This window comes from Eumetopias jubatus, unplaced genomic scaffold (assembly GCF_037043125.1).
Source record: "Eumetopias jubatus isolate StellerSeaLion01/CBP00866 unplaced genomic scaffold, mEumJub1_p1.0 scaffold_16, whole genome shotgun sequence".
Taxonomy (NCBI): domain Eukaryota; kingdom Metazoa; phylum Chordata; class Mammalia; order Carnivora; family Otariidae; genus Eumetopias; species Eumetopias jubatus.
The window spans coordinates 59,588,839-59,613,684 of record NW_028274822.1 but is presented as its reverse complement, the minus strand read 5'-3'; the positions used below and the strand labels follow the sequence as shown (position 1 = coordinate 59,613,684).

At 37.6% G+C, this 24,846-nt stretch overlaps 1 protein-coding gene across 2 annotated transcripts in view; it reads right to left on the bottom strand.

Moving 5' to 3' along the window:
* Positions 1 to 23,887, bottom strand: part of VAPA (VAMP associated protein A) — a 38,266-nt gene extending 14,379 nt beyond the window's left edge. Inside the window, exons 1-4 of one of the 2 annotated variants that reach the window (XM_028123929.2) lie at positions 23,555 to 23,887; positions 4,785 to 4,937; positions 918 to 1,021; positions 369 to 449 (exon numbers count right to left, since the gene is read on the bottom strand). In XM_028123929.2, the coding sequence (XP_027979730.1) occupies positions 369 to 449; positions 918 to 1,021; positions 4,785 to 4,937; positions 23,555 to 23,633 (417 nt within the window). In that variant the 5' untranslated portion in view covers positions 23,634 to 23,887. The remainder of the gene's footprint in view (positions 1 to 368; positions 450 to 917; positions 1,022 to 4,784; positions 4,938 to 23,554) is intronic. The other variant, XM_028123927.2, reaches the window with a different exon arrangement.
* Positions 23,888 to 24,846: the final 959 nt, after the last annotated feature.

Sequence of the window (24,846 nt, the reverse complement as noted above, 5' to 3'; positions counted from 1 at the left end):
TTTATCCCCAGGCTGCTGGTACACAGTTGTCAAAAAGTGGTTTTATGTCTATTATTTAATTATATTTATGCAGATATGTGTCTCATTCTAAAGAACTTGAACTGATTTAAAAGTGGCAAAAATTTGGGAGAATTAAATGGTTCTTCTCCATCATGAAGACTGTATTTAAAGTATTTTTCTTCTTGAGTGCACAAAATGTTCTAAAATGAAAAAAGCTATAGAGATTTTTTTAAACCTAAATAACCACTAAGTCTTAAAATGTGGAATAGCATCATCACACAACCCAAAAAGGCCAAAAACAGAAGCAAAATTAATCTAGGTAAATGAGAACTTCATAGCTTCCAATCTTCTCACATTTTCCTACTTACCAATTTATCATTTTCATTGGGCATTTCAAATACACATCTCAATTTAGAATCCATTAATTCATCAGGTTTTGCCTCTTTCCACTAAAAACAAACAAAACCAACATGAGATAGAGAAAGTATGATTGTGACAAATGGGTTTCGCACCTCAAGGGACAACTAACGGGTTTCACCTCAGGGGACACCGCAGCTGTTTGGAGCAGGGGTGGTCTGTGGCTCAGACAGGACGCAGTGCAGCACTCCATACTGATCACCCTGCCACGGTTATCTGGCAATACCACCTCAAGAAACATACTATCACCATCTGTTAAAAATCACACTAACATCTCTAGAGATTGAAGAACTTTCTTCCTAATAGTAGCATTTCTAAATGGTTTCTAAGAAATACTATTTCAAAATTCTTTCATTCTTGAAATTAAGTCAGGTTTATTTATAATTAACAAATTTACATATTTTTAAATTAAAAATTAGCTTTCTCAAATAAGAACTATACAAAACCCACGGTTTAAACAACATCCCCCAAAATAAATTCTGTTCCACTTCTATACTTACCACAGCTTCCATATCTGAAGTGTTTGGTGGAGCAAAAATTGTCTGTACCATAAACTTGTGTTTACTCTTCTCATTGGGATCATAGTCAAAAGGCTGTAGCATTACTAAATAAGAAAAAAGGAAATATGACTTTGTGTCTCCTGCATCTGCTTATCATCCCTATTGTTTTATTAACTAATACACAAATTTAAGGAAAACCAGGACGGGTTCAAGAAAACTAATCCTGGATTACTTATATTAAGGATCCAGAATCAACTTTATGGTTTCCAACTATTTTAACAGCCCACAAAATAAACAGCTACTTAAAAAATAAATATAAATCTATGATTGTCCCCTCTAAATTCAAGTTTGGGAAAATTTTCAAAATGTTGCCAACTATTATAATACCTGTAAACTCAGATTAAAATCTAGTAAATTGTCTATTAAAACCAGTTATAAATATAAGGCTTCATTTGGTATTTAGTGATATTATCTTTTAGAATTAGACAGCTGGGATACGTAAAGGAGAATTTAAAAGTTAACTTCAAAACTCACTACCATATTTTAGTGTTCTAATAAAGCTAATTTTTCAAAAATAGATTTTAAATAAACACCATTCAAGAAGTTTATCAATCTGTTTAAATCTGATTCTAAGAAAACAAAGTTAACAAGGAAAAGGCATACTCTCATTATTTCCAGAAATTTTCTAGCATCCTAATAATGTATTCAAATTTTTCTAAGCACTCAAGATTTTCAGTAGCCTTTAAGAGGATTTTTAGGGATTCCTTATAACTAGAGGTGATGTGAAACTTTTATTCAATTTATATTACAAAGACTATAAGAACAAATCCACAGTTACACAAAATATATATATGGTATTGTACAAATTATTCCCCTGCTAATGTGTAAATTATTTCTAAGATATATCTTCTGTACATGTACATCAACGATTTCAAAAAGACAAATGCAAATAACAACTACATAAGACATATTCTAAGTGTATCTGAGATGTCTGTAACTCCCATCATGGCCAAAAAAATTTTTCAAGGAACAAATACATAGCAGAAAAAAAAGCACAGGATAAATGCCTCAGGATCCACATAAAGCACAGTATATGTTCATTAATGCCCTTCAACTGAGCAATCACTGTAGGTTTATCAGGAGGAACTGAATAAAAAGAAAACTTAAAACATGACTGTGACTTTATGACAATTATATTGTTATTGCAGACCATATAAGAATTAAACAATCTTAAAAATATATATAAATATGTCAAACTGAAAGAACCCACAAAACTAAGTGGAAAAAGGAAAAAAGAAATGAGTATGTAATACAGAGTCAATCAAGGAAAGTTGCTAGAAGAAGGAAGTACAGTTTGAGGGGCTCCTTATAAGGAAAGGCAATACACTAAAAATTGAAGAGCTAAATTCTAATTGGAGAAGAATCTGAGGGCACACTATGTAAACAGTAGTGTATCTGAAGTTTTTAGTATGTCAGATGCTCAACAAAAGGGATTTATGGAAGACAAAGTGTTTTGGTAAGTACAGGTTGACCCCTGAACGACATAGGGACTTGGGATGCCAAGCCCCCATGCAGTTGAAAATCCACATATAACTTTTGGCTCCCCAAAAACTTAAGTACTAATAGCCTATTGCTGACCAGAAGCCCTACCAATAACATAAACCATGGCATTAACATATTTTCTATACTGTATTATGTACTGTATTCTTACAATAAAGTAAGCTAGGGAAAAGAAAATGTTATTAAAAAAATCATTAAGAGGGGCATCTGGGTGACTCACTCGGTTGGCTGTCCAACTCTTCTTGATTTTGGCTCAAGTGTGATCTGAGGGTCATGAGATTGAGCCCCGTGTTGGGCTCCAGGCACAGCAGGAGTCTGCTTCTCTCCCTCTCCCTCTGCCCCTCTCCCCACTCACACGCACACTCTCTCAAATAAATAAATCTTTTAAAAAAAAAAATCATGAGAGGGTGGCTCAGTTGGTAGAGCATCTTGGTTTCAGCCCAGGTCATGATCTCAGGGTCTTGAGATCAAGCCCTGCATTAGGCTCTGCACTCAGCAGGGTGTCTGCTTGAGATTCTCTCCCTCCCCTGCTCAGGCACGCGCTCTCCAATAAATAAGTAAATCTTTAAAAACGAGAGAGAGAGAGAGAGAGAGAGAGAGAGAGAGAGAGAGAGAGAGGCGCCAGAGTAGCTCAATCCAGTTAAGTGTCTGCTTTCAGCTCAGGTCATGATCCCGGTCGAGTTCCCTGCTCAGTTGGGAGTCTGCTTTTCCCTTTCCTGCAACCCCTCTCCCACCCCCAGCGCATGTGCACACTCTCTAATAAATAAAATCTTTAGAAAATAAATGAAAATTTTAAAAATCATAAGAGAAAACACACTTACAGTACTATACTATCTTTATCCCGAAAAAAACCCACATGTAAATGACCTGTGCAATTCAAACTTTTCTTAAGAAATAATACAGTAAAACTTCAGCAATTCAGAATCCTCCAAAAAAGTCATTCTGAATAGTTTTACAGATTCCTAAGGATAAAACTAGATGCATCAAGAAACTATTTTTAACCACACGGATAGAAATAATTCTATTTTCTTCCAACTTAGCTAAAAGGCTTAAAGATTTAGAGACCAACTTCCAGAATGCGTGTACTCATTGCTTTATCTTCTTTCCCAACCATCTTTTCCATGAACTTGGACAAACACAAACACATTCCTCCCAGGCCACCATATCACAAGACTCACCAAAAACATCTCTTCTAGGGCCTACTAGCTCTGAGTTTTTGGCTGTACCTACAGTGTCGCAGAACTCTACAGTAAGTCCTTCGCTACCTTTGCAGTCAAGTTCTACTTCTAAGTACTCTCCATGGGCTTGCTGTAGGCTCTCACTCTTTGTATAATTTGGTGTTTTTAATCTGCTGTAGATTTAAAAACCAGGAAACTGATACAGAATTAGTATCTTAGGATTACTTATCAGGATCACCCAAGCATGTTTTGGTTTTTAAAACACATACATGGCTAGGCCATGCCCTATAGATTCTGAGCTGAGAGAGGTCCACACGTGTTCCTGCTCCACCTGTTATCAGGACACAGAGTGGGAGGTGAGAACTACTGCTAGAAAGTAAGAGTAAATTGTCTCTGTGCGAAGCCTAAGAAGTTCTCCCACAATTAAGATATGTTCTCATACTTGCTTCCTATTTCTTAACTATGTCAGATAATATTGTTAAGGAGTACTGTTTTGGGAAGTCTGATAGAAGAAAGGAAGTTTATAGAGAGCATTAACTATAGCAACGGCAGAGACTCCACAGCAGGAGTAAGCAATCCATACATGGAGGGAACCAAGGATACTCCTTGGATTACAAGTAAACACAAAAGGGAACCAAAAAACTAAGCTTTGGCATTTATAATGAATGGTAGAAACACTCATCTAATTTGATACAATCAGCAAAAAAGAGGCATTGTACATTTTTAAGACTTAGAATAATACTTGTATAGCTGAACACAATATGTAACAAGAGCCAGAGATCTGAAAAGAATGATCAATCACAAAAATGATGTAATATTTCAAAGATAAATAAGGGCAGAGAATGTGGTACTGAGCGGTAGAAATAAAGGATATAAAAATTTTAAAATGACAATTATTGTTTATAAATTGACCACAGACACCCTCAACCACAAGATAACGGTGAGAAATGCTCTGCAACAGCTGCATATAGTAAAAGATAACAGAAGGACATGACTAAAGGCAAGCCAGAATAACTTAAAAACTATTTTCCTCCCTCCAAATGAAACCCTGCTAATTAAAACCAAATTCAACATAACCATAAAAAGGTCAGAATTCAATACTGTTCAAATTCAGAACACGATTTGCTACCTGAAACAGTCACAGTCAACCCCGGGTCAATAATTCCACTGTTGGGCCTCACACAGTACCGACGAGGTGCTGTAGTCTTCACTTTGAAACACACTTTTCTATCAGATGGATTTCGCAACTTAAGATTTGTAGTGACTACATCTGTGAAGGGGCCTGTAAGGTTTAAAAAACAAAAACAGAAAAAAATGTTAATTGGATTCACACATATAAAGCAAAATTCAAAACTGAATGTATATACCCTTTTATTTAAAGTATACATTGAAGTCTGTGCACCTAACTGTATCAAAAAGCTAACAGTACTTTTTTCCAGGTGGTAGACTTACAAATAACTTTTTCTTCTTCATTCCTTACTATATTTTATAAAATTTCTATATGAACATGTATTATTTCTATCAAATAAAAAGTTATTTTCAAAGTTTTGATTTATGAAGTAAGCCCACAATTATATTCTAGTGTGCTTTTACCACATTATTGAAAAGATAAGATTTTTTCCAGTGGTCTGCAAACCAGTGCAAATCTTCAAATCCATTTTACCAACCAAACTGCAAAAATCTCTACATCTAAAGACACTACACAGTAGTGTTCTTGCTTGACACCTCAATTAGGTTTGATTCATTCACTCATTTGTTCATTCACTCACATATTTGTTAAGTGTTTATTAAGAGCACTAAGTCAAATGCTCTAGATACAAAGTTTCTAAGCTTTGGTGATATACCCCAACATGAGATTACAAAACAAAGAACCCAGAAAGGTAATCTACTCCTACCTGAATTAAGTTAGTCCTAAACTAGTATAACCTCATTTTTTTAAAAAGAGGGTAAAAGAAAGAAAAAAAAGCCATTTTTTATCCTGGCTGAAGAGAAGCCTGTAAGACATTATATAAATTAATTTAGACAATAAAATGAACACCTTTTACTTTGGGCACAAAAGATAAACTTAAAAGTTTCCCAAAAGGAAGCATTAACTACACACTCCTAACTAACCCAAAAGCAATTTTAAATGGCTTTCAAAGCAATCAATCGAAAAGTTGTATTTTTTAAAAAGCAAAAAGGGTGAAATCAAAGACAACCACTATAGAGACTATCTTTATTTAAATAAACAAAAAGAAGCATGCCTATAAGCAAACCTTATAGTATAGAGCCCAGACAGAAAAAATTCTTCAACTCTACCAGATATTTTCCCACTTAGTTGAATATTGGAAAATCATCTAAGACAAAGACTTGAAGGGGAACAACAAATACAGTCAAATGAAAAGAGGCATTAGGAAGAGTGCAGGAGATGAAAACAAACAGATCTGCCTAATGCAACCAGAGGAAAACAGACTTCAAAGTTAAGGACATTAAGAGATCATTATTTCGTCCCAAGGAATGAAATGATCTTACCCTACACTTAAAATTTAAATTGTAAAATATTTTCTAACAAAGATTTGGAACACTTAAGAGGAAGAAGACAGAAATGAGAAAACATCAGTAGAAAACAAAGACAGAGACACAGCTACAAAATAATTAATGAAAACTAGCTATTTAAATCAACAGGTATGCATGTGGTTTTTTTAAGTATATATACAAAGTATGATCTTCTGAACAGGCTGCTTTAATTATATGGTAGTATTACTCACTCAATTTGTGTATTATTTTACCCCCTTTACTTCTTCAATACCAAACGCTTCCATTTTTCAACAAGCAGCTAATTAACAACTCCACCAAAAACCAGCATAGGAGAGGTAAAGGGGAATATTGCAATCTGTCCATTTTGCACTTGAACCCACAATATCATTGGCTAGAGACATATCTTAAACTACTGATGAAACTGGGAGTCTTAAAAGATTCCATTTCTTAACATTCTCAAAATTCAAAAATTACTACAGATATCTGAGAATGTGTAAGTTTTTATAGGAGTATTTCAACTAGGACTCTAACATTAGCAGCAAGCATGGATAAAAACAATTTCTTAGTAACATGACAAAAGAAACCTTTCACAAAACTTTAATTTTGAACAATCCTACTTTTTATAACATATTTATGTAAGATTTTTTAAATTCAATTTTTTAAATCACCTCAATTTTAGAGGAAAATACCAATTTTCCAAAATAAGGTAAAATAACAGACTTTTAAGTGATTTAGAAAACGACCATGTGTCAAATTCCATCAACATATGAATTCTAAAACAATACTTAAAATTTATATTGCCTCAGAGAGCTTATAAATCTTTAATAGATTGTGGTTGTGACACAAAAATGCAAACTAAAGATGAAGATAATAGGTCTAAAGAAGCCCACCAATTTAAAACAAAGTTGTTAACTGAATATATTAACCTTATCAGTAAAATGTGAAATTACCCACCTAACAAATAAATAAGCCCAACTAACATTTGAATTTGAAATTTTCTGCTCCACTGTGTCCCTCTACCTGAGCACCTCAGTAAGGGTTGCTCCCCCAGTGGACAGCTCAGAGTCTGAGCCCATTTTCCAGGTTAAAACGGAAACTCAGCACGTAATGATGAACGCTAGCAGAAGAAAAACCAGATTAAAAAAAAAAAAAGAATAACCAGATTTAATTGTTGTAAGAAATCAGGGAAAGAAACATCTGACCCACTTTTGTGGTCAGAGAACCCCTGGAGAATCTGATGAAAGCTATATACCATATCCCAAAATAACACACACAGTCAAATATTAACAAAAAATTTATATGGAATTTTTTTGGGGGGGTAAGGGTGAGATAGAGAGGTTAGGGCAGGTGGGGGGGGTGCATGCGTTGTGAAGAGACAATTCATAAACAAGAGTCTTTCAGGACCTGGACAATAAAAAGAACCTGGGCAAACACTGTTTCCATAGCCGTGGGCAGCATTTTACAGCAAGATGTACATGGTTCTTTAGAAAAGAATGTGTCTTCACTTCAAGAGCTCTTTATCAAGAATTTGGGTGGGAAAGGGAAGAATGGGTTGTCAAAAGGTGATTTGAAATTTTCTGCAGTATTAAGCTGGCGCTTAATAAGAATAAGTAATAATAAATTCTAACAACAGAAAGATCATAGATCCCTGAATCCTCCAGGTTAAAACGACCCGGTAAAATCTACCTTTACAGACCCTCAAAAATAGAGGAAAAGTTACATAATTTATTGAAAAGCACCACAACCAAATCCTAAATCCGAGGGTGTAACCTCTCACAGGTATTTCTGACAATAGGATTGCGTGAGTGATGCTATTGGCGTGGGCGGGGGATGAACAAGATGTTAGACATTCTGCAATGCCTGGGCAGTCCCACATAAAGAAGTATCATGCCCTCATCCTATGGAATTTTTAGATACCCCTCCCAGAAATTCATACTGGTGAAAATCTCTTTTCCAGAAATATTGTGTAAAAAGGAAAAATCTGTTTTCTTTCCTCCAAAACTTGAAAAGGTTAAGTCTACCATTACAGACAATTATTCCACCAACAGCAATGCCACTCATGATACTTGAATCACCCAACACACTTGTATCAGCAGACATTTGTAGGTGGCACACACAATTCTACCCATATGCATAAATTTTCTTATTTTGCTCTCATTTCAAAATGTTAAAGAAAACCAGTCAGCCCTATTCGGGTAACTGTTGTGTTCTCCTAAATCCAAACTTACTTGTTATTAGGAAGGTTACAAATATCTGGCTACGTCATTCCCTTTTGTCACAGTCATGCCCAGATATTTACACTGAAATGCTTATTTCATTACAAGTTTCTTTTCTTCTCCTCTATAATTAGGACATTATATTAAAATTTTAAATTTGTATGCTGGTAGGCAATGTTATATATGAATTTTATTTTGATATGATAAAGTGGGCATTAAAGAATACAAAATTTAAAAATGGGGTATCCTGTCCAATAGAGTTAAAAACCACTGCATTGTATCTGTAATCTCCTGCGTGACTGAGAACTTATCCTTTGCAAAGCCCTGGTTGTTAAACCATTAAGAAAAACAAGTGAAAGATTACCATACAGGATAGGGATCAACTTTGCCGGGAAACACAGTAACTGGGAGGGTACAAAGAAGGTTTTTAGAATGATTAGCCAAGTTCTAGTTCTTGTCCTAGGTAGTGATTACATGGGTATTTAACTTTTTGGTAATTCTATAAACCGTACATATTTTTCATTTATGCAAAACAATTTTTTTAGAAAAGCTGATTCTTGATGTATCCTTAAAACCCTGAAAAAAGGTGAAAAGGAGTTTTGAGGAGAAAGTAAACGTCTGAAGCAATTCATATAAAAAACGTACTTTTTGAGGACTTCTAAAACTTAACCCCTCTAGTTGAGGAAAATCCTGTCAGTTGTCTAATGTGAATGCTTAGTTTAACATTTAGAATCAATCACTGAAATAGTCCATTTTAATATTACCTAACAGTATACTAGTCACCAATCACAGCTACCATTTCATACATACTTCCTAGGTTAGAGATGAAATTTCACTGTTTATATAACAGTATTCCATATAAAACAAAATTCCATATGATACAGGTTACACTTACTTGTACTAACTGAAAAAAAAAAACTATAATTAAAATAACCCTACCTTTTATAATTACATGGATTGTTTCCTCCTTTAGTCTCACTTTTAAGCAGCCATAACATTTCCTGTCATTAAGTATTGTGTCCTAATTCCAACTACCACTGCTATTGCCAGTAAGCCAAAATGCTATGCCCTGCCCCAAATTCTAAAAATCAGAAATGTAACAGTCACAAATATGGCCTCATTAAAAAAAAAAAAAGTCTGGACATGAATTTGAAAAGACCTGCAACCTAAAATTTCAAAAAGGTAGTAAAAGTTTAGGGCAGCTCACCAAGAAGGATGTGCCAAGTGGAACTGGTCTGCCTCCTTTACCTAAAAATATTTTTCCTGCATGAAATGCCCTTTATACTCAGGCTGTATACCTAAAATGCTAGCATGCAGAACAATGATTTCCTTTTACAAGTGGGACCCTTATTCTCCAAATCCCCAATTTTAAACAGAAGCCCATTATGCTTAAAATGGCCAAAAGTAGACACTCTAAACAAATTTTTTAAATGTTGTCATCCATTTACATTTTGATAAGAATTGCCAATGAAGCTTTCTTGAAATGCCAAGGTGAGTTTAGTTGCAAAGAAAACTGAGTTGGGGGAGAGAACAGAAGAGAGCAATTGGCTTGGCTTTTCCCCCAACATTTTATTACAAATTTTCATACGAAGAAATTGAAATCATTGTAAACAATCATCTATCCATCACCTAGATTTGACAATTAACATTTTGTTGTATTTACTTTGAGACTATCAACCCATTTATCCATCTCTCTGTCCATCCATCTTATTTTTGATGCAAAGTAAGTTGAAGACATCAGTACACCCACTCCTAAACACCTCAGCATGCATATCAATTTGAGTTATTTGCTTACTCTAAAGAGAATCAAATTTTAATTCAGGATAAGCAGTAGTATATAGCACAGAGCATTTAGGAAGTAAAAAAGGCCTCTGAGATGCAGCTTAAGAATAAACAGGCAATGCACATAAACATTAATTCATGAACTCTGAGACATCCATTTAGGTTAGCTACTCCGAGACCAGTTGGGAGATAGTTCTCTACAGGTCTCTAGCATTTCTGCATGTTTTCAATGTGAAGGCACTGGGGCTTTCATCCAGATTACGTTGTCAAGGATGTATTTAAAGAGTGAACAGTCTTGGAAAACAATGCCTCCATCCTGAGGAGACAGCAGGCTTTTTATTGTCCTGTATAATAAAGATAAGGTCTTCCTCTAGGAAAAAAAGGTCAGGTAAGTTTCCATGCAGCGCATTAGCAAAGACTCAGATTCCCTACATTCAAGGACTTCTCAGCTATGATGCAAACCCACTATGTGAGTAGCATCTGCCCGAACTGAAACCCTGTGTGTTGCCCTTTGAGGGGGCAAAGGAAGTCAACACAAAAATGAAGCTCACGTTACACGCACTGTCATGAATAATAAAATTCTTTTGTCTCTAAACCCAGGAATCTCATATCTTCTACCAATATTCATAAAATTATAGTACGCTCCATTTTCAGACCCTTGAGTTCTTAACGTCTTTCTGAGTTCTTGGCTATGAGAAAGACTCAGTGACCTCTGAATAATTAACAGCTGATAGTGCAATGAACCAAAGCATTGGAGGAGAAACATGGCCGGCCACACAATTCACAAAGCACATAATCTATACCTCTCTCATAGCACTTCTCACTTACTTTATTATGTACATGTCTTATCTCATCCAACTAAACTATAAGCTCCCTAAGAAGCAGCAGCCAATTCATTCCTGAATGAACTGGGGTAATTAACACAGACTGTAAATCATAGTAGCTGCTTAATACTATTTGCTGGCTAAACAGCACTGGAAGTATGGTTGAAGAGTCACGTGGATTCTTTTTAATTAACATGTAACGAAATAAAAAATATTAGAAATATGCATGCTTTGTTTCAAATGCTGTAACTCTAGGGTGTTAAGTCATTTAGGTGAACCATTACATTTTTACTCATTCATCCTACCTTTATTGAAACAGAAGAGTAAAAATCCTAAAGAGGAAGATTGGAATGCAGTGGAAAGTGGGGAAGTCAAATCAGTGTGACTCCAGGCTTGAACTCTCATAAATTCTGTATGTATTTTATGCAAACTACCTAGCTACAGTTGTTTCCTAATTCATAAGCATTCCAGGTAGATTTCTACAGCCGTAAGCCATGAAACTGCAGTCAAATCATTAATATACGAAAAAGATTTTTAAATGGATATTGTATTTCCCTTGGTCCTTGGTATTTCACAGGTCAACTGAATATTTCCTGAAATATCATAAACAGTAGAAAATATGTTTTACATCCAAGAAAGCCCTAAAACATTTTCATCAGAATTTTTAAAAATGAAGTCACCTTAATTTATTTGTGTTTTTTATTTTTATTTTTTCCAAATACACTGAAATCTCAGACTTGAATGTAAGGTCCATGAAGACTGGGTCTTTGTTCTGTTTTCTACTGTATCTCCAGCAGCTATAAAAATCCCTGGCAAAGCAGGTAGTGACTAACTATTATATTGTGTAAATATATCTGTAAAAATAAACAGAGTACTACTTTCTGAAAAATAAAAGTCAATTCTATTCAAGGTTTTAAAAATACTAAACATATCTTGTTATAAAGTTTCACTAACATTAATTATGAAAATATGGATCCTGAGATTAATAATGTACCATGAATACATGATCAGAATGTAGATGAAAAATGACCATAACCCACTTAATACAGTAGTGTGTAGTCATTCAAAAAAAAAAAAACACACACACAGTTTTTCCCATCTAGAATGGGGCTTAAAGTCATAGTTACAAGTTACCGATAGGCAGGCACCCTGTCTTATTTCTTCCAGTGCCGCTTTCAAATAATGTAGTGGTGTTTTGATCATATAGTTAAATACTCATCCATTACCTTCACCTGGAAAAGCACCTAAGTCAAAAGTCAAAACATCTATTTTCTTCATTCCTTTGGAAGCCTGGGGCGGGGGCTAGTTTCTGTTACTGATAGTGTACTACGACTTTTGTAAAAACTATAGTTTGCTGAATTAGAGGCTTCAAATCTAAAACCATTAGCTAGGTGAGTGACCCTGAGCAAATCACTTGACTTCCTCAGGGCAGTCTAACCCCATGCATTTTAGCAGCAATAGACAGAATGACCTCCAAGGATTTGGGCTCTAAAATTATGTAACATTATGATCAACTTCACTTGCTTATGGCTTTCATTAAAGAATATCTTCTACTCTATGACAAGTTGGCAGATAATTCAATCCTAAATTTTCACAGCTTCATTAACATTTTGTATAAAGTCATTGTAAACATTTTAGAAGTGCTTTTTCAGACCTTTTGATGCACAGGCTGTTCACTCTGACCTAAACAATCCCAGTAACAATGTTGAAAACATGAGGGGGAGAATAAACAATAAATTGTCTTTTCAGAGAAAGAGAACATTCTGACTTGTAACTTTATATAAATTACATCCTTCCACTGTGTAACCTTCTACTAAAGATAAGATGTACACACACTTAAAAAATTATTTGAAAGAGAACATTTCCATTCAAAGCTAAACATGAAGGATGCCTGATACTTAACATCTTTATTAAAATAGAGGTGCTCCATATCTTACGAGTTTAGATAACTTTTTAAAATCTAGAAAAGTAGGACGGTAGGAAATAAACGGAAAATGGATATTTAGGGAGAAATGGAAATAAAAGTTTTTAGCACCATTTACAGATCTAAAACTTGTTAGATCAGAAGATATTCATAACATGAGAAAATGATCACAATATTAACAAAAATACAGGAAATAAGTGTAGAATTATACACAGAAGACATAAAAATACATCAAATGTTAGCAGTCGCTATTTCTAGATGGTAACATTGAGTAATTTTATTTGCTTTACACTTTTCCATCTTTTTTCAATTCACTACATTAAGCATTCCATGCTTAAGTGTCAAGAATTTTATGATCAGAAAGACTTTTAAACATGTATACCTATTAGCTTAATTTGTTCATAAAGCCTTTTATTTGCAAAATGCTGGGAGGGGACTAAAGAATTTCAGAAAAACACATCTTCTGAGGATTTTATTGTCAGTGAAGTTTTTGGCAGTGGAACAGTACTCAGAAAATAAGATCAAGTGATTCATCTTCCCCAATGTTATAAAAGTAAATTTGGTTTTAGAGAGAAAACAACTAAACAGGAACAAAGATACCCTATACCTCTAAAGGTATGGCAGTCACTCCAATTCACATCAGATTATCCAAGTACTAAAGTAAATACGTATAAATGGATATATGTGTGTGGATGGATATATATGGAAGTACACAGCTACAAAATAAAAGCTGTCAAAATGTAGGCCTGTAAGAAACCTATCAAATTATACTGCAAGCTAAGTATTTTAAAGTCCTCTCATGTTAACAATTTTTTAATTAACATCTCTATTTAAAATAGTAACTGAATCCTTAAAAAGCTAAAATACACATTAACTAAACTCATTCATTTAAATCTATATTTTGAAAATAGTACAAAATGTTCATGATTACTCTAGTTATAGAAAACATTCCAAATGCCAGCAAAAAACAACTAAGCAAACTATGGTATATTAATGACGAGTAAGTCATCAAAAATACCTATGTGGATTTTTTCCATAAAAATTTAAGACATTGATCTAGATTACTTTCATAAAGTGAAATGTGTGACAATAAAAGTTGAACATATTTTCACAAATTATGAAGTCTAATCTTGTTTAAGCAACGAATTTATTATGAAGAACAAAACCATACTTAAGAATTTATTATAAAGATATAAGGAATCTCAATGACACAGGAAATGAGGTATAGCTGGCCTTAAAACAAGAGGCTGCAGGGCACCTGGTTGGTTAGGCTGAGCTGTCCAACTCTTGGTTTCTGCTTAGGTCATATCTCATGGATGGAGGGATCAAGCCTGGCAGGGTTGATGCCCCGCTCAGCAGGGAGTCTGCTTGAGATTCTCTCCCTCTGACCCTCCCCCAACTCACGCACATGCTCTCTCGCTTGCTCTCTAAAATAAATAAGGAGCGCGTGGGTGTCTCAGTCAGTGAAGCAGCTACCTTCGGCCTAAGTCATGATCCCAGGTGCCTGGAATCGAGCCCTGCATTTGGCTCCCTGCTCAGCAGGGAGTCTGCTTCTCCCTCTCCCTCTGCCTGCCGCTCTGCCTCTTGTGCACACGCTCTTCTCTCTCTCTCTCTCTCTCATTCTCTGTCAAATGAATAAAATCTTAAAAATAAATAAATAAATAAAATAAATCTTTTTTTAAAAAAAAGAGGCTTCATTCAAGAGAAACTAATTCTTGGGACTACAAGATCTCTAGTCAGCTTTTCTCCCCCTCTTCTCTCTCAACTAGTTGCTTCTGCTTACACACGGCAAAAATCAGCCTACTTTAAAGATCTAACCTATCATCTACCTGTAAGTGTGCTTTTTAAAGGGGTGGCATCAAAATTCTGGCTGGTCAGTCATCAGCATATATATACTGGCTGGCCTTGGGTTAGGTGCTCACCACTGCACCAATCAACACTGGGGGAAGAGGGATCCTAAAAATTTATCTGCAGGAGCCATTCTCAGAGAAATAAAATGTTAGCAGTCTCACTTCTCACACTTCTCACAAGAGAACATCAACTGATGCCCATAGTAAGAGCTCAAAGAAACAACACATTTATATAGTTATGATTTGTAATTTATTATGGGATGGCTATAAATTAGATTTACTTTCAGATGCACATGGTCTTCTATTTGTCTTTATATAACTTGATTTGTGAAAGGTTGGTTTTTTACTGGAAGGTTGCAAACATTAGACCTGTTTTCTATTTACTGTCCTATAACTTGACCAACTATTTAAAAAAATAAGACCTCAGACTGCAAAAGACTTAAATTACTAATTAAAAATAAAAGGAATACAGGAAGAACAAATGAAGACTTTGGGATCTAATCTTCCAAAGGTATCAAGACTAATGACAAAGTAAGTTTTCCTCTCTTATAAAAAGCAACACATGTTCAATGTGGAGTCTTGGAAAACACAGAAAAGTAAAAATATAAAAACAAAAGACACCCGAATCCTAAAGCAGAGCTAATTGACTGTTAACATTTTCTTTCCAACCTTTTTTCTTGCACATATTACCAGAAACAGGCTCATATCTATGCAACTTTTCGATGAAGGCTGTTACCACAAATCAGCATCACTAAAACTGGGATAACCAGACACTATCTATACCTGATGTGACAGAATTCCATCCATGAAGTATTTTTACCAATAAATACTGAAACCTAAATCTAATCAAGCCTTCAAATCTAAATCCAAATTTACCGGAAACACTTTTCAGAATATCTAGAATATTAGACATTCTACTGAACAACAATCTGATCTTCTCAACAAATAGTATAAGAAGGAAAAAAAAAAGAGGTGGGAGAGGCAGTGTTTAAAATTAAGACTTGGATACATGACAACCAAATGCAATACACAGAAGACTGAACAACTAAAAACAGAAGTATAATTATGGAAATTTCAATAGATTAAATATCAGATGGTATTAATTTTTGGTTTTAAGATAATGACATTATAATTATGTAAAGAAAATGTCCCTTTGTTTATTAGAAAAGCAAGCTCAAGGATTTAGGTTTGAAATGTTTGACATCCAAAATCTATTTTAAAACAGCAGCAAACATACAAAATATAAACAAACATGATAAAATGCTATAATTATTAAATTTAAGTATATGAAGTTATTAGATTTAAGTATAAAAGTTCAATAAAATATTTTTATGAATATCTGAAAGTTTCCTAAGAAGCTTTAAACCTTTTATCTAGTAATTTGAGTCACATTTCAGTTAAAAACAAGCTTTTGCAAATAATAGCGCTCTTACATTTAATCTTGTTTTAAAACAACTTTTTAAGGTTGAAGAAAAAAGTAAGATTCATTCTATATTAACATTAACCACCTTCTCCTCTGACAGGCAGTCCGTCAAGACTAAGATCCAAAAGCACAAGAAAAAGGGAGCAGAAAGTGCCTCTGAGAAAATAAGTGGGTGCTTACTAACAGACTCTCCTCACAGAACATCTCTGCATGAAGGAAGGTCTTACATAAAGGAAACTAAAAAGTAACTAATACAAGAAATCAACAAAAAAATTACCAATACTAACAATCACAAAATACCAAACTCCAAGAACAAACCCAGTTTTCCTAACTCTTTATATGTATTTGTCCACTTACAGAAATATCCTGTTTTCTTTTTGTTCTCAGCTGTCACACATATTCAAAACCTTTAGGGCCAGAACAACATCCAGGAAATCACCTAGTCCTGCTTCACACTTCACGAAGGAAAAAAGGTGAAGCACAAAGATAAAAAAAATTTATCTATGGTTAGTCAGCTTTTAACAAAATACCTTACTATCCCTTTTCTGGAACTAAAAAAATTTGAAAACACAACTACCTGCAAAGGCAGATGAAAAACCCCACTGAAAAGAGATCCAAGATGAAAACCATGGAATTATAGGAGAAATCATCGGAGTCCTATCAACGCAATCAATGTTTATTGGGCAATCATCCATGCCAGATCTTGTTACCATGGACGTAAAAATAAAATAAACAAGTATATCCTCAAGTAGTTAACCTTACAGTTTGGGAGAAGAAAAAATATAGAAGCATAAATACTATGTAATGTGGTTAAGTGCTGATATGATATTACAGATAAGCACAAGCTTCAATAGTGGCCTGAAGAAGGAAGGTGGTGACCAACGTGGACGGCAAAAGTCAAAGATTCACAAATGAAGGGATTCTTGAACTGGAGACTGCCTGACAGATATGAGGGAGAACATTATTCTGGACAGAGCCTGTGCAAAGGCTTGCAACAGCTTAAAGTGGGGAAAATGGTTTCATGTAACCAGAGCTATGAAGAGAAATGAAGAGGTACGCATTGGATTTTGGACTTTTTCATCTACGTAATGGGAAAACGTGCCAGGTTCTTTAACCAAACGAGCAATAATATCAGGTTTGCATTTTACAAAGGGTAGTTCTAGCAGTTTGGAAGACAGGCTTAAGAGAGGGGGGTACAGGGGTGCCTGGGTGGCTCAGTCGGTTAAGCGGCTGCCTTCAGCTCAGGTCATGATCCCAGGGTTCTGGGATCAAGTCCCACCATCAGGCTCCCTGCTCAGCGGAGAGCCTGCTTCTCCCTCTTCCTCTGCCTGCCTCTCTGCCTACTTGTGCTCTTTCTCTAGCTCTCTGTTAAATAAATAAATAAAATCTAAAAAAAAAGGGGGGGGCACTAGTGAAACGCAGGCCTGTCTATAGACTAGTAGGGAAAAAAAGAGATAATCACCCGAAATAAAGTAATTACCCAAAGTCCAGACCTCTCCCTCAGTAACACATCCATAAAACCAAAACCTACTAGTTACCTTTTCATTAATTATCTTGAAAGGACCTAAACACATCTAACATACCTAATGAGATCAGGATCCTCCTCTTACCACTCTCCCACACACCCCAAGTAAAACACATGTGGTCCTCATTCAAATACCCAGTGTTTCTTTTTTTAGCTCAGCGCACAGCACTACCATTCCTCCAGTTATGTAAGCCAGAAATCTTAGAGACATCCAAGATACCTCTACTCTGCATAAGCATATCTAAAAGACCACTAAGTCTCACTGGCTTGACCCTCTACATACATCTCCAATACCTCAGACCAAGTTGTCACTTCTTGCCTGGACCAAAACAACTGCCTAATTCATCTCTATCTCCCCTCTTATATTACCTCATGTTGTTACCAGAATTATGTGGTTTTTTTTTAATACATATGTGATTATCACTCCATTCCCTCTTCCTCTACCATTCCCCCCCACTTTAAAGCCCTCAATGGGTTAGGATAAAAACAAAACTCCTAACTCAACCTACAAACCAGCACCACACTCATGAGATGTTACTTTAACACGTTTAGTAACATTAAATGTTTCATGTTCCCTTCTGCCACAGGATCTTTGCCAATACATGCAGCTCCTACTGCATTTTCTTTTCTTCACCCAGGAAACTTCTCATTCTTAGAAAATCTTAATCCAATTGTGTCTTCCCTGTCCAGATCAAAGTCTCCTATTTTACATTTTCATAGCACTACACACCTTTTCATAGCTACAGTTCCTTCTGATTACCTGATCGGTGTCTATCTCTCCCATTAGAATTGCCTCGTGAATAAAAAAGATTGTTTTATTCAAAACCGTAGTTCTAACACTTATTCAACACTTGTTACATATAGCAAAACTCAATCTTTATTGTATAATTAAATGAATTAAAACGAATAAATTTAAAAGTACAGTTGTTTTAAAAGAGATTCAAGAGTTATCTTTGGGATGTAGAAATGCAGATTTCAATTAGTAGATATACAGAGTATTTCTGGTATAAGTAATCACGATGCCATCAGAAAATTAAAAATATGGAAAGACAAGTAGGCTGGGGTTGTAAAAAACCCATTTGGGATATGCTGAGTCTGACAGCACCACCATTCCTAACTCTGAGTTAAGGAGTGCCCGGGTGGCTCTGACAGTTAAGCGTCCGACTCCTGATTTTGGCTCAGGTCATCACCTCAGGGTTGTGAAATCAAGCATTGTGTAGGGCTCCTAGCCTGCTTAAGATTCTCTCTCTCCCTCTGTCCTCCTCCCCCAAAAAGTCTAAGTTAAAATTCAAATCCAGTCAATAAGCAATTCTAAAACTGACTACTGTAAGGTCTCAATTAAAATACAAATCTGGGTGTGAACCAACATCTGCAAAGAGAGAGCAAGAAAGAGAAAGAGAAGTCATCAAAACAATGAGACTGAACAAGGAAAGTTGAGATAAAACCAAATCAGAATCTCAGAAACATTAGCAATTAACAAAAAGCAGCCCACAAATGAGACAAGAGAGCAGAGAATTAGAAGACAATAACACAGAAATCAAAAGAGTTGAATTTTTAAAAAGAGAAATTGTTAATAATGTCAAGTGCCAAAGAGATAAGAATTGGAAATGACCAATTCAATCAGCAATCAATAAGCAGTGAGGACGGAAGTAGTACTACAGTGGACAAGAGGTAAGAAACTGGACAGTGAACAGGGACAATTTTTCCAGGTCTAACTGCAAAGGAAATGAGGGACAGAGACAGACATATACCAGAAGAAGTTGGAAGTCAAAGACTATTCTGTTTCCTTATTTGTTTTTAAAATGAAAGACTTATGTGTATTTATATGTTTAAAGGGAGAAGCCAATGGTTGAAAACATGAGAGGGAAAATATCTGAGGCAACATGGTCTGGTCTAAGTATGAGTCAGGGATTTTACCTTAACCAACAAAAACAGAACAAGCTTGGATATGAGAAGGGTTTTTCTTTCTCAGGGGGAAAAGTATGGATGTGTGCAGATAAAGAGGTGTTAAAAGAGACAGCACATCATGGAAGGGCTTAAATGCCATACTAAAAAAAACTAAATAAATAAAATCGGACTTTTATCCAGGGGCAATCAAGAGCTACTCGAAAGCTTTTAAGGAATGAGTAAGATGTCTGTGGCCCAGGAAAGGGGGGGAGGGGAATAACCCCAGGAATCTGATGAAGCCGCTGTGAAACAGGAGCTGATCTGAAAGACCTAAAAACGTGCCAAGAGTAGAACTCCACATCCTCACTTGTACTTCTTAGTAACATGCCGCTATTCAAAGATGCTCTGGCGGACACATCAGTTTCTTGTTTCAGAGAGCTTAATTTTCTTTATTGGCTTGATTCTGTTATGGGCCACCTTCAACACAATGGTTTTAGTCTACTCTCCTTTCTCTGATTATTAGGAGAAAGAATATGTTCACAGTTTATTTAAGCATTTTCTAAATTTCTTTCTTCCAACTATTCTCCAAAACTACTAACAGGAAGGAAAAATAAATTGTATAATACAAATAAATTGTATAATACAATTGGAAAAAATAAAAAATAGGACAAAAAAAATCATCTCTCAGATATAATATCAAATTTCAAATCTGAATTCTAGGTCAAATTACTGCCATGGCTTAAAGAGAATTTGAAAATATCTACCTCTTTTTCTTTATCAAAGCAACAGAAGAACTACCTCAGAATTCATTACACCATTATAAAAGAATCTTCATATGTTGACAATTATATAAAACAAAAATTTTTAGTAAAACAGGTATTTATAAAAATGTATTAGACTGATATGTTTCTCCATAATACGCAAAGTGCTGATAATTCTATCAAGATGATTGTTATGCATATGACAGAAAAATTCACTACCTATTCTCAGAATGATTAAATGAGTCACTCTTGGAGAAACCATCTTAGTCAAATGTTGAGTTCAAAAGAATTTAAATAAGTCTACTGAAAGATAAGAGAATTTTGAAAACTATCCTTTAACAGACTTAAACTAAAAATTACAAGTGATTTAGGGCAAGTCAGAACGAAATGACTTTATATCATTATCATCAAACTAAGCATAAGGAGATTGTGGATTCTAAATGAGTCTCCTCACTTAAGTGTTTAACTGTGCATTGGAATACAGAGAGGTTTCCATCAAAGCAAATTATTTACCTTTGACTAGAAAAATAACGTTAAGGAAGGAATCAAATGACACCAAAGGTCACCTCTCCTAATTCATCCTACCCCTCCTGTTTCCCAATCCTCCCCATTATCCCACCCTAGAACAGAAGCACACAGCAAACCATTAAGAATAAGCCACAGGTTCTCTTACATCAATGGTTGAGTAAACAACCACTCCCTTGCCCAACCCTTTTCCCCCACTCCCCAAATGAAAATAAGCCTCTTCCAAGAAACTTGGGGGGGGGGGTTCTTTCTTCGTACCAGTTCTGCCACCATTATAGCACCGACATGCCTTTTAGGTCTCCCTCACTAGTCTCTGAGTTCCTCAAGGGCAAAGATAAAAACCTAACATGTTTCACTGTTTTACTGGGTGCTTTCCCCATTAAACTACAAACTTTAAATCTTTTCCCCCACCTTGTTTAGCACTGAATCCCCAAATATAAACTGATTACTGCTGAATTACTCAGCTGAATAATCTTAATTAAATATAGGGATGGCGCAAAGCTTTCAGTAAGTGTTCACTAAGTGAACTGAATATGTCTCTATAAATTTTTCAATGAAATACCTTTTTTAAGTCAATTTTAAAAAGTGGTTATTGATGTCCAAACTTTTAAAAATGGTCCTTGTGAATTACTTCCATGTATAACACAAGAAAAACCTGTTCTATGATCATGACTAATAACTCTTCAATACCTAAAATAAGTGAAACACAGGAATGTTATTGTGTAGGGTTCTGAGCTGTTTTTTCAGCTTGCTTCTCCACTATTATTAGTCTCTTACTATGGCAACATTACAACTTTTCTAGGGAGAAAGCTTCAAATTCTGCAGACATATCCTGGCCTAAAACTGGTTTTAAAGGCTTCTAAATCCCTAACGGCAATACACATATGGTTATCCAGTAGAGGAAATTTCCTCTGTAAACTCAGCCTGTCAAAAAGTAAAAGCAAAAGTTCTTTTAACTTCTCAAGAGAACACACCCCATTATAGGGGTTACATTAAATTCCTCCGGCCAAAGATAATGGCTATCTAAGGCAATTTCATGATTCCCCAAAGGTGTTTTTTTCTTTCAGCTAAAACTATATGAAATGCCACACACATAAACTTGTTACAATAAAATACCCTTAGTGCCCCTCAAAATATTTGAGTTGTCTTAAAACCAAATCCTTACCGAACAAGCGGCTCACTCCATTCAAAGAAATTTGCAAATGTACTAAAAAGCTTGCAAAACAAAGGAGCTATACAATATTACTCTCACAATACCAGAAAACAATATTTTAAAATAGCTAAAACTATTTAAAACGTTGCCTATGGAAAGCAATTGTTTTTCCTTTGGACTCGATCTTGTACAATAAAGGATTTAATTTCTCTTAAGCACTGAATGGTTACACATTTTACAAAAACTGCTCTCATCATAACTGCTGAAATTGAAATACAAGATAATGAAGCTTCCAAAAGGCGATTCACTTTACACTTTAAATGAAGACAGGAAGGAATCTGCTTTCCATTTTGGATCTCCACACGTTTTCGGTATTCCTAAAAAGCCAGTTTAACTCTCTTCCCTAAAGTACCCTACATAATGACAACCAAATGGGCCAAAGAGCCCTTTAGTATTCCTGAGGGATCACCAAATCGGACTAATAATTAATCACAAGCATTGCTATGAAGTATAAGTATACCAAGGGCGCTCCAGAGCTGAGTGACACCTCGTCAGCCTTCTCTTAACCCGCAAACGTAAAACGTAAAGGCAAAAAGTCCCCAACACTGAAGGCTCCGCAGCAAAAGAGCTAAGCCAAAGACTAAACAAGAGCAAACACCAGGTCCGCCCTACGCGAAAGGTGAGCTGAAATGTCATACTGGAGGACCAGGAAGACGTCTACTATTAACCTACTACTATCAATTCCCGGGCTGACGCATAGCTTTTCTGCCCGCACGCGCTTGGGTCTGGGCCAACACAACCGGGTAAGTCGTAACCAGAGAACTTCATGGGCTTCTCCGCCTCCCTAGCGCTCCTCGGACCTGACAGCCAAATTCTAAACAAGGTAAAAAGGTAGACAACAACCCCCTCTGCAAGGGCCGAGGGCCGGCTCCACCCAGCCCCTGCTCAAGGCCGAGGGGTGGTTCTCTTTCGGACCCGAGTCCAGGGCCGCCGCACAGCCGCGTCGCCTTGCCTCCCACCGCCGCTGACAGCCGACTCCGGCGACCGACGCACTTGCGCCACCCCCAGACTCCCCTTCCCGCCGCAAACCCGAGCGCACTAAGGTCACCGCCCACCCACACCCTCCCAGACAACGCCCGACGGCCCTCGGGGACCAAGGACGAGTGCCAGGCGCGGGCAGCAGCACGGGCAGCACCCGGGAGGCGCCCCCGCGGGACAGCAAGATGGCGGCCGCGGCGGCGGCGCCAGGGCCGGGCCCCGCCGCCTCACCCCAGCCGGCGCGCGCATCGAGCCGCGAGCGGGCGAGGGAGGGAGGGAGGGAGGGAGAGGGCCGGGCGCGGGGCAGGCAGGCCGAGGGCCGGAGCGGGGCGCCGCCGGAGAATGGAAAGTGCCGGGGCGTGGGGGAGGGGACGCGCACTCGCGGCCCACCGCCGACCTTCCCTCGACCCCCCACCCACTCTGAATCACGCCGTCCGCCCGCCCCACCCGGACAGCTGCCCTCTCCCTGCCTACCTTTGAATTTGAGGTCTGTGGGCGGGTCGAGGACCAGGATCTGCTCGTGCTTCGCCATGGCCCCGGAGGCGGACGCCATAGGAGAGACAGCGCAGAGCGGGGGCGCGCCCGCGGCGACGGTTTGCTGGCTGGGGGCGGGGGACGACGGCGGCGCCGGCTCGACCGAGCTCTATGATGGGGCCAGCTCACGGCTCCCGAACCCCCGACGCCTGCCGCTCTGTGGCCGGGCCACTGGGCCGCTCCCTGGGTCAGCAGCTCTGGGACTCACAACTGACTCAACCCCACACCAGCCGCCGCGGCCACGCGCACTGCGATCCTCGGCACCCCACGTGACGGCCTCTGCGTGCCTACGTGCGCGCCCCGGCGGCCGGGAGCCCCTAGCGCTTCGTCCCGCCCTCGAGTCCTGCCCTGCGCCGCGCCGGCTGCTGCGCCTGCGCGCTCAGGGCCTCGCGGCCCCTCGGAGCTCGAGCTGTCAAGGGAACGGGTGGGGACAGAGGGCGGAGCGAAACTCCGTGGCACCGTTGCGGTGCGCACCGCAAGGCAGAAGGGCGCAATCTTTGGTCACTTTTAGCTCCGACTGCGAAACTGGAGAGCCTGCTGTAGCAGCGCATCACCGTCTTCCAAGTGGGAATGTCTAATAGAAGGAAAGAGGAGTCAGGCTCACTCACTACAATTCCCAGCATGCCAGTGGGGCCTGGTCCTTTTGCGGCACTGCGCGATGTTTGCTGGGAATTGTAGTAGTGGCTGTTTGTGGGCGGGAAGGATAATGAGGTCCGTTGGAAGCGAATGGGGTGGGGCGCGCTGACACTCATTTTTGGCTCTCAGAAAGCGTCTCGTCTGCGCTGAAAAGAAAAAAGAAAAAAAAAAACTTTTGAAAACTGACCTGAGGTCGCCCGCCTAGAAATATAAAATATACCCTGTGGAAAACAGGACGGGATTTGTCAATCTGTTCTCTAAATCTATCCATCCCTCTATTGGTAAGGCAACATTCTCTGTCGTATTCCAATCCAACGTCTACTGCTTCCTGAATTCAATCCAGTGATGCAAAAGCAGATGAGGAAACACCCCTCCTTTAGGAAGCAAACCCGCCGTTGGGGAAATCTGACAAGGCACACTTACCAAGCTAGAAATAGAAGTCAAAATCTACAGCGTTCAGTTGCGGGCGTCTGTTCTCCGGTTTTATTAAGGATAGACCCAAACCGAAACAGTTGTCACGTTCCGGTGTTGGAAATGAATTCCATCTGCATCATTTATGGGTAGCGTGTAGTAAACCGAACCAAATGAGGAAAATC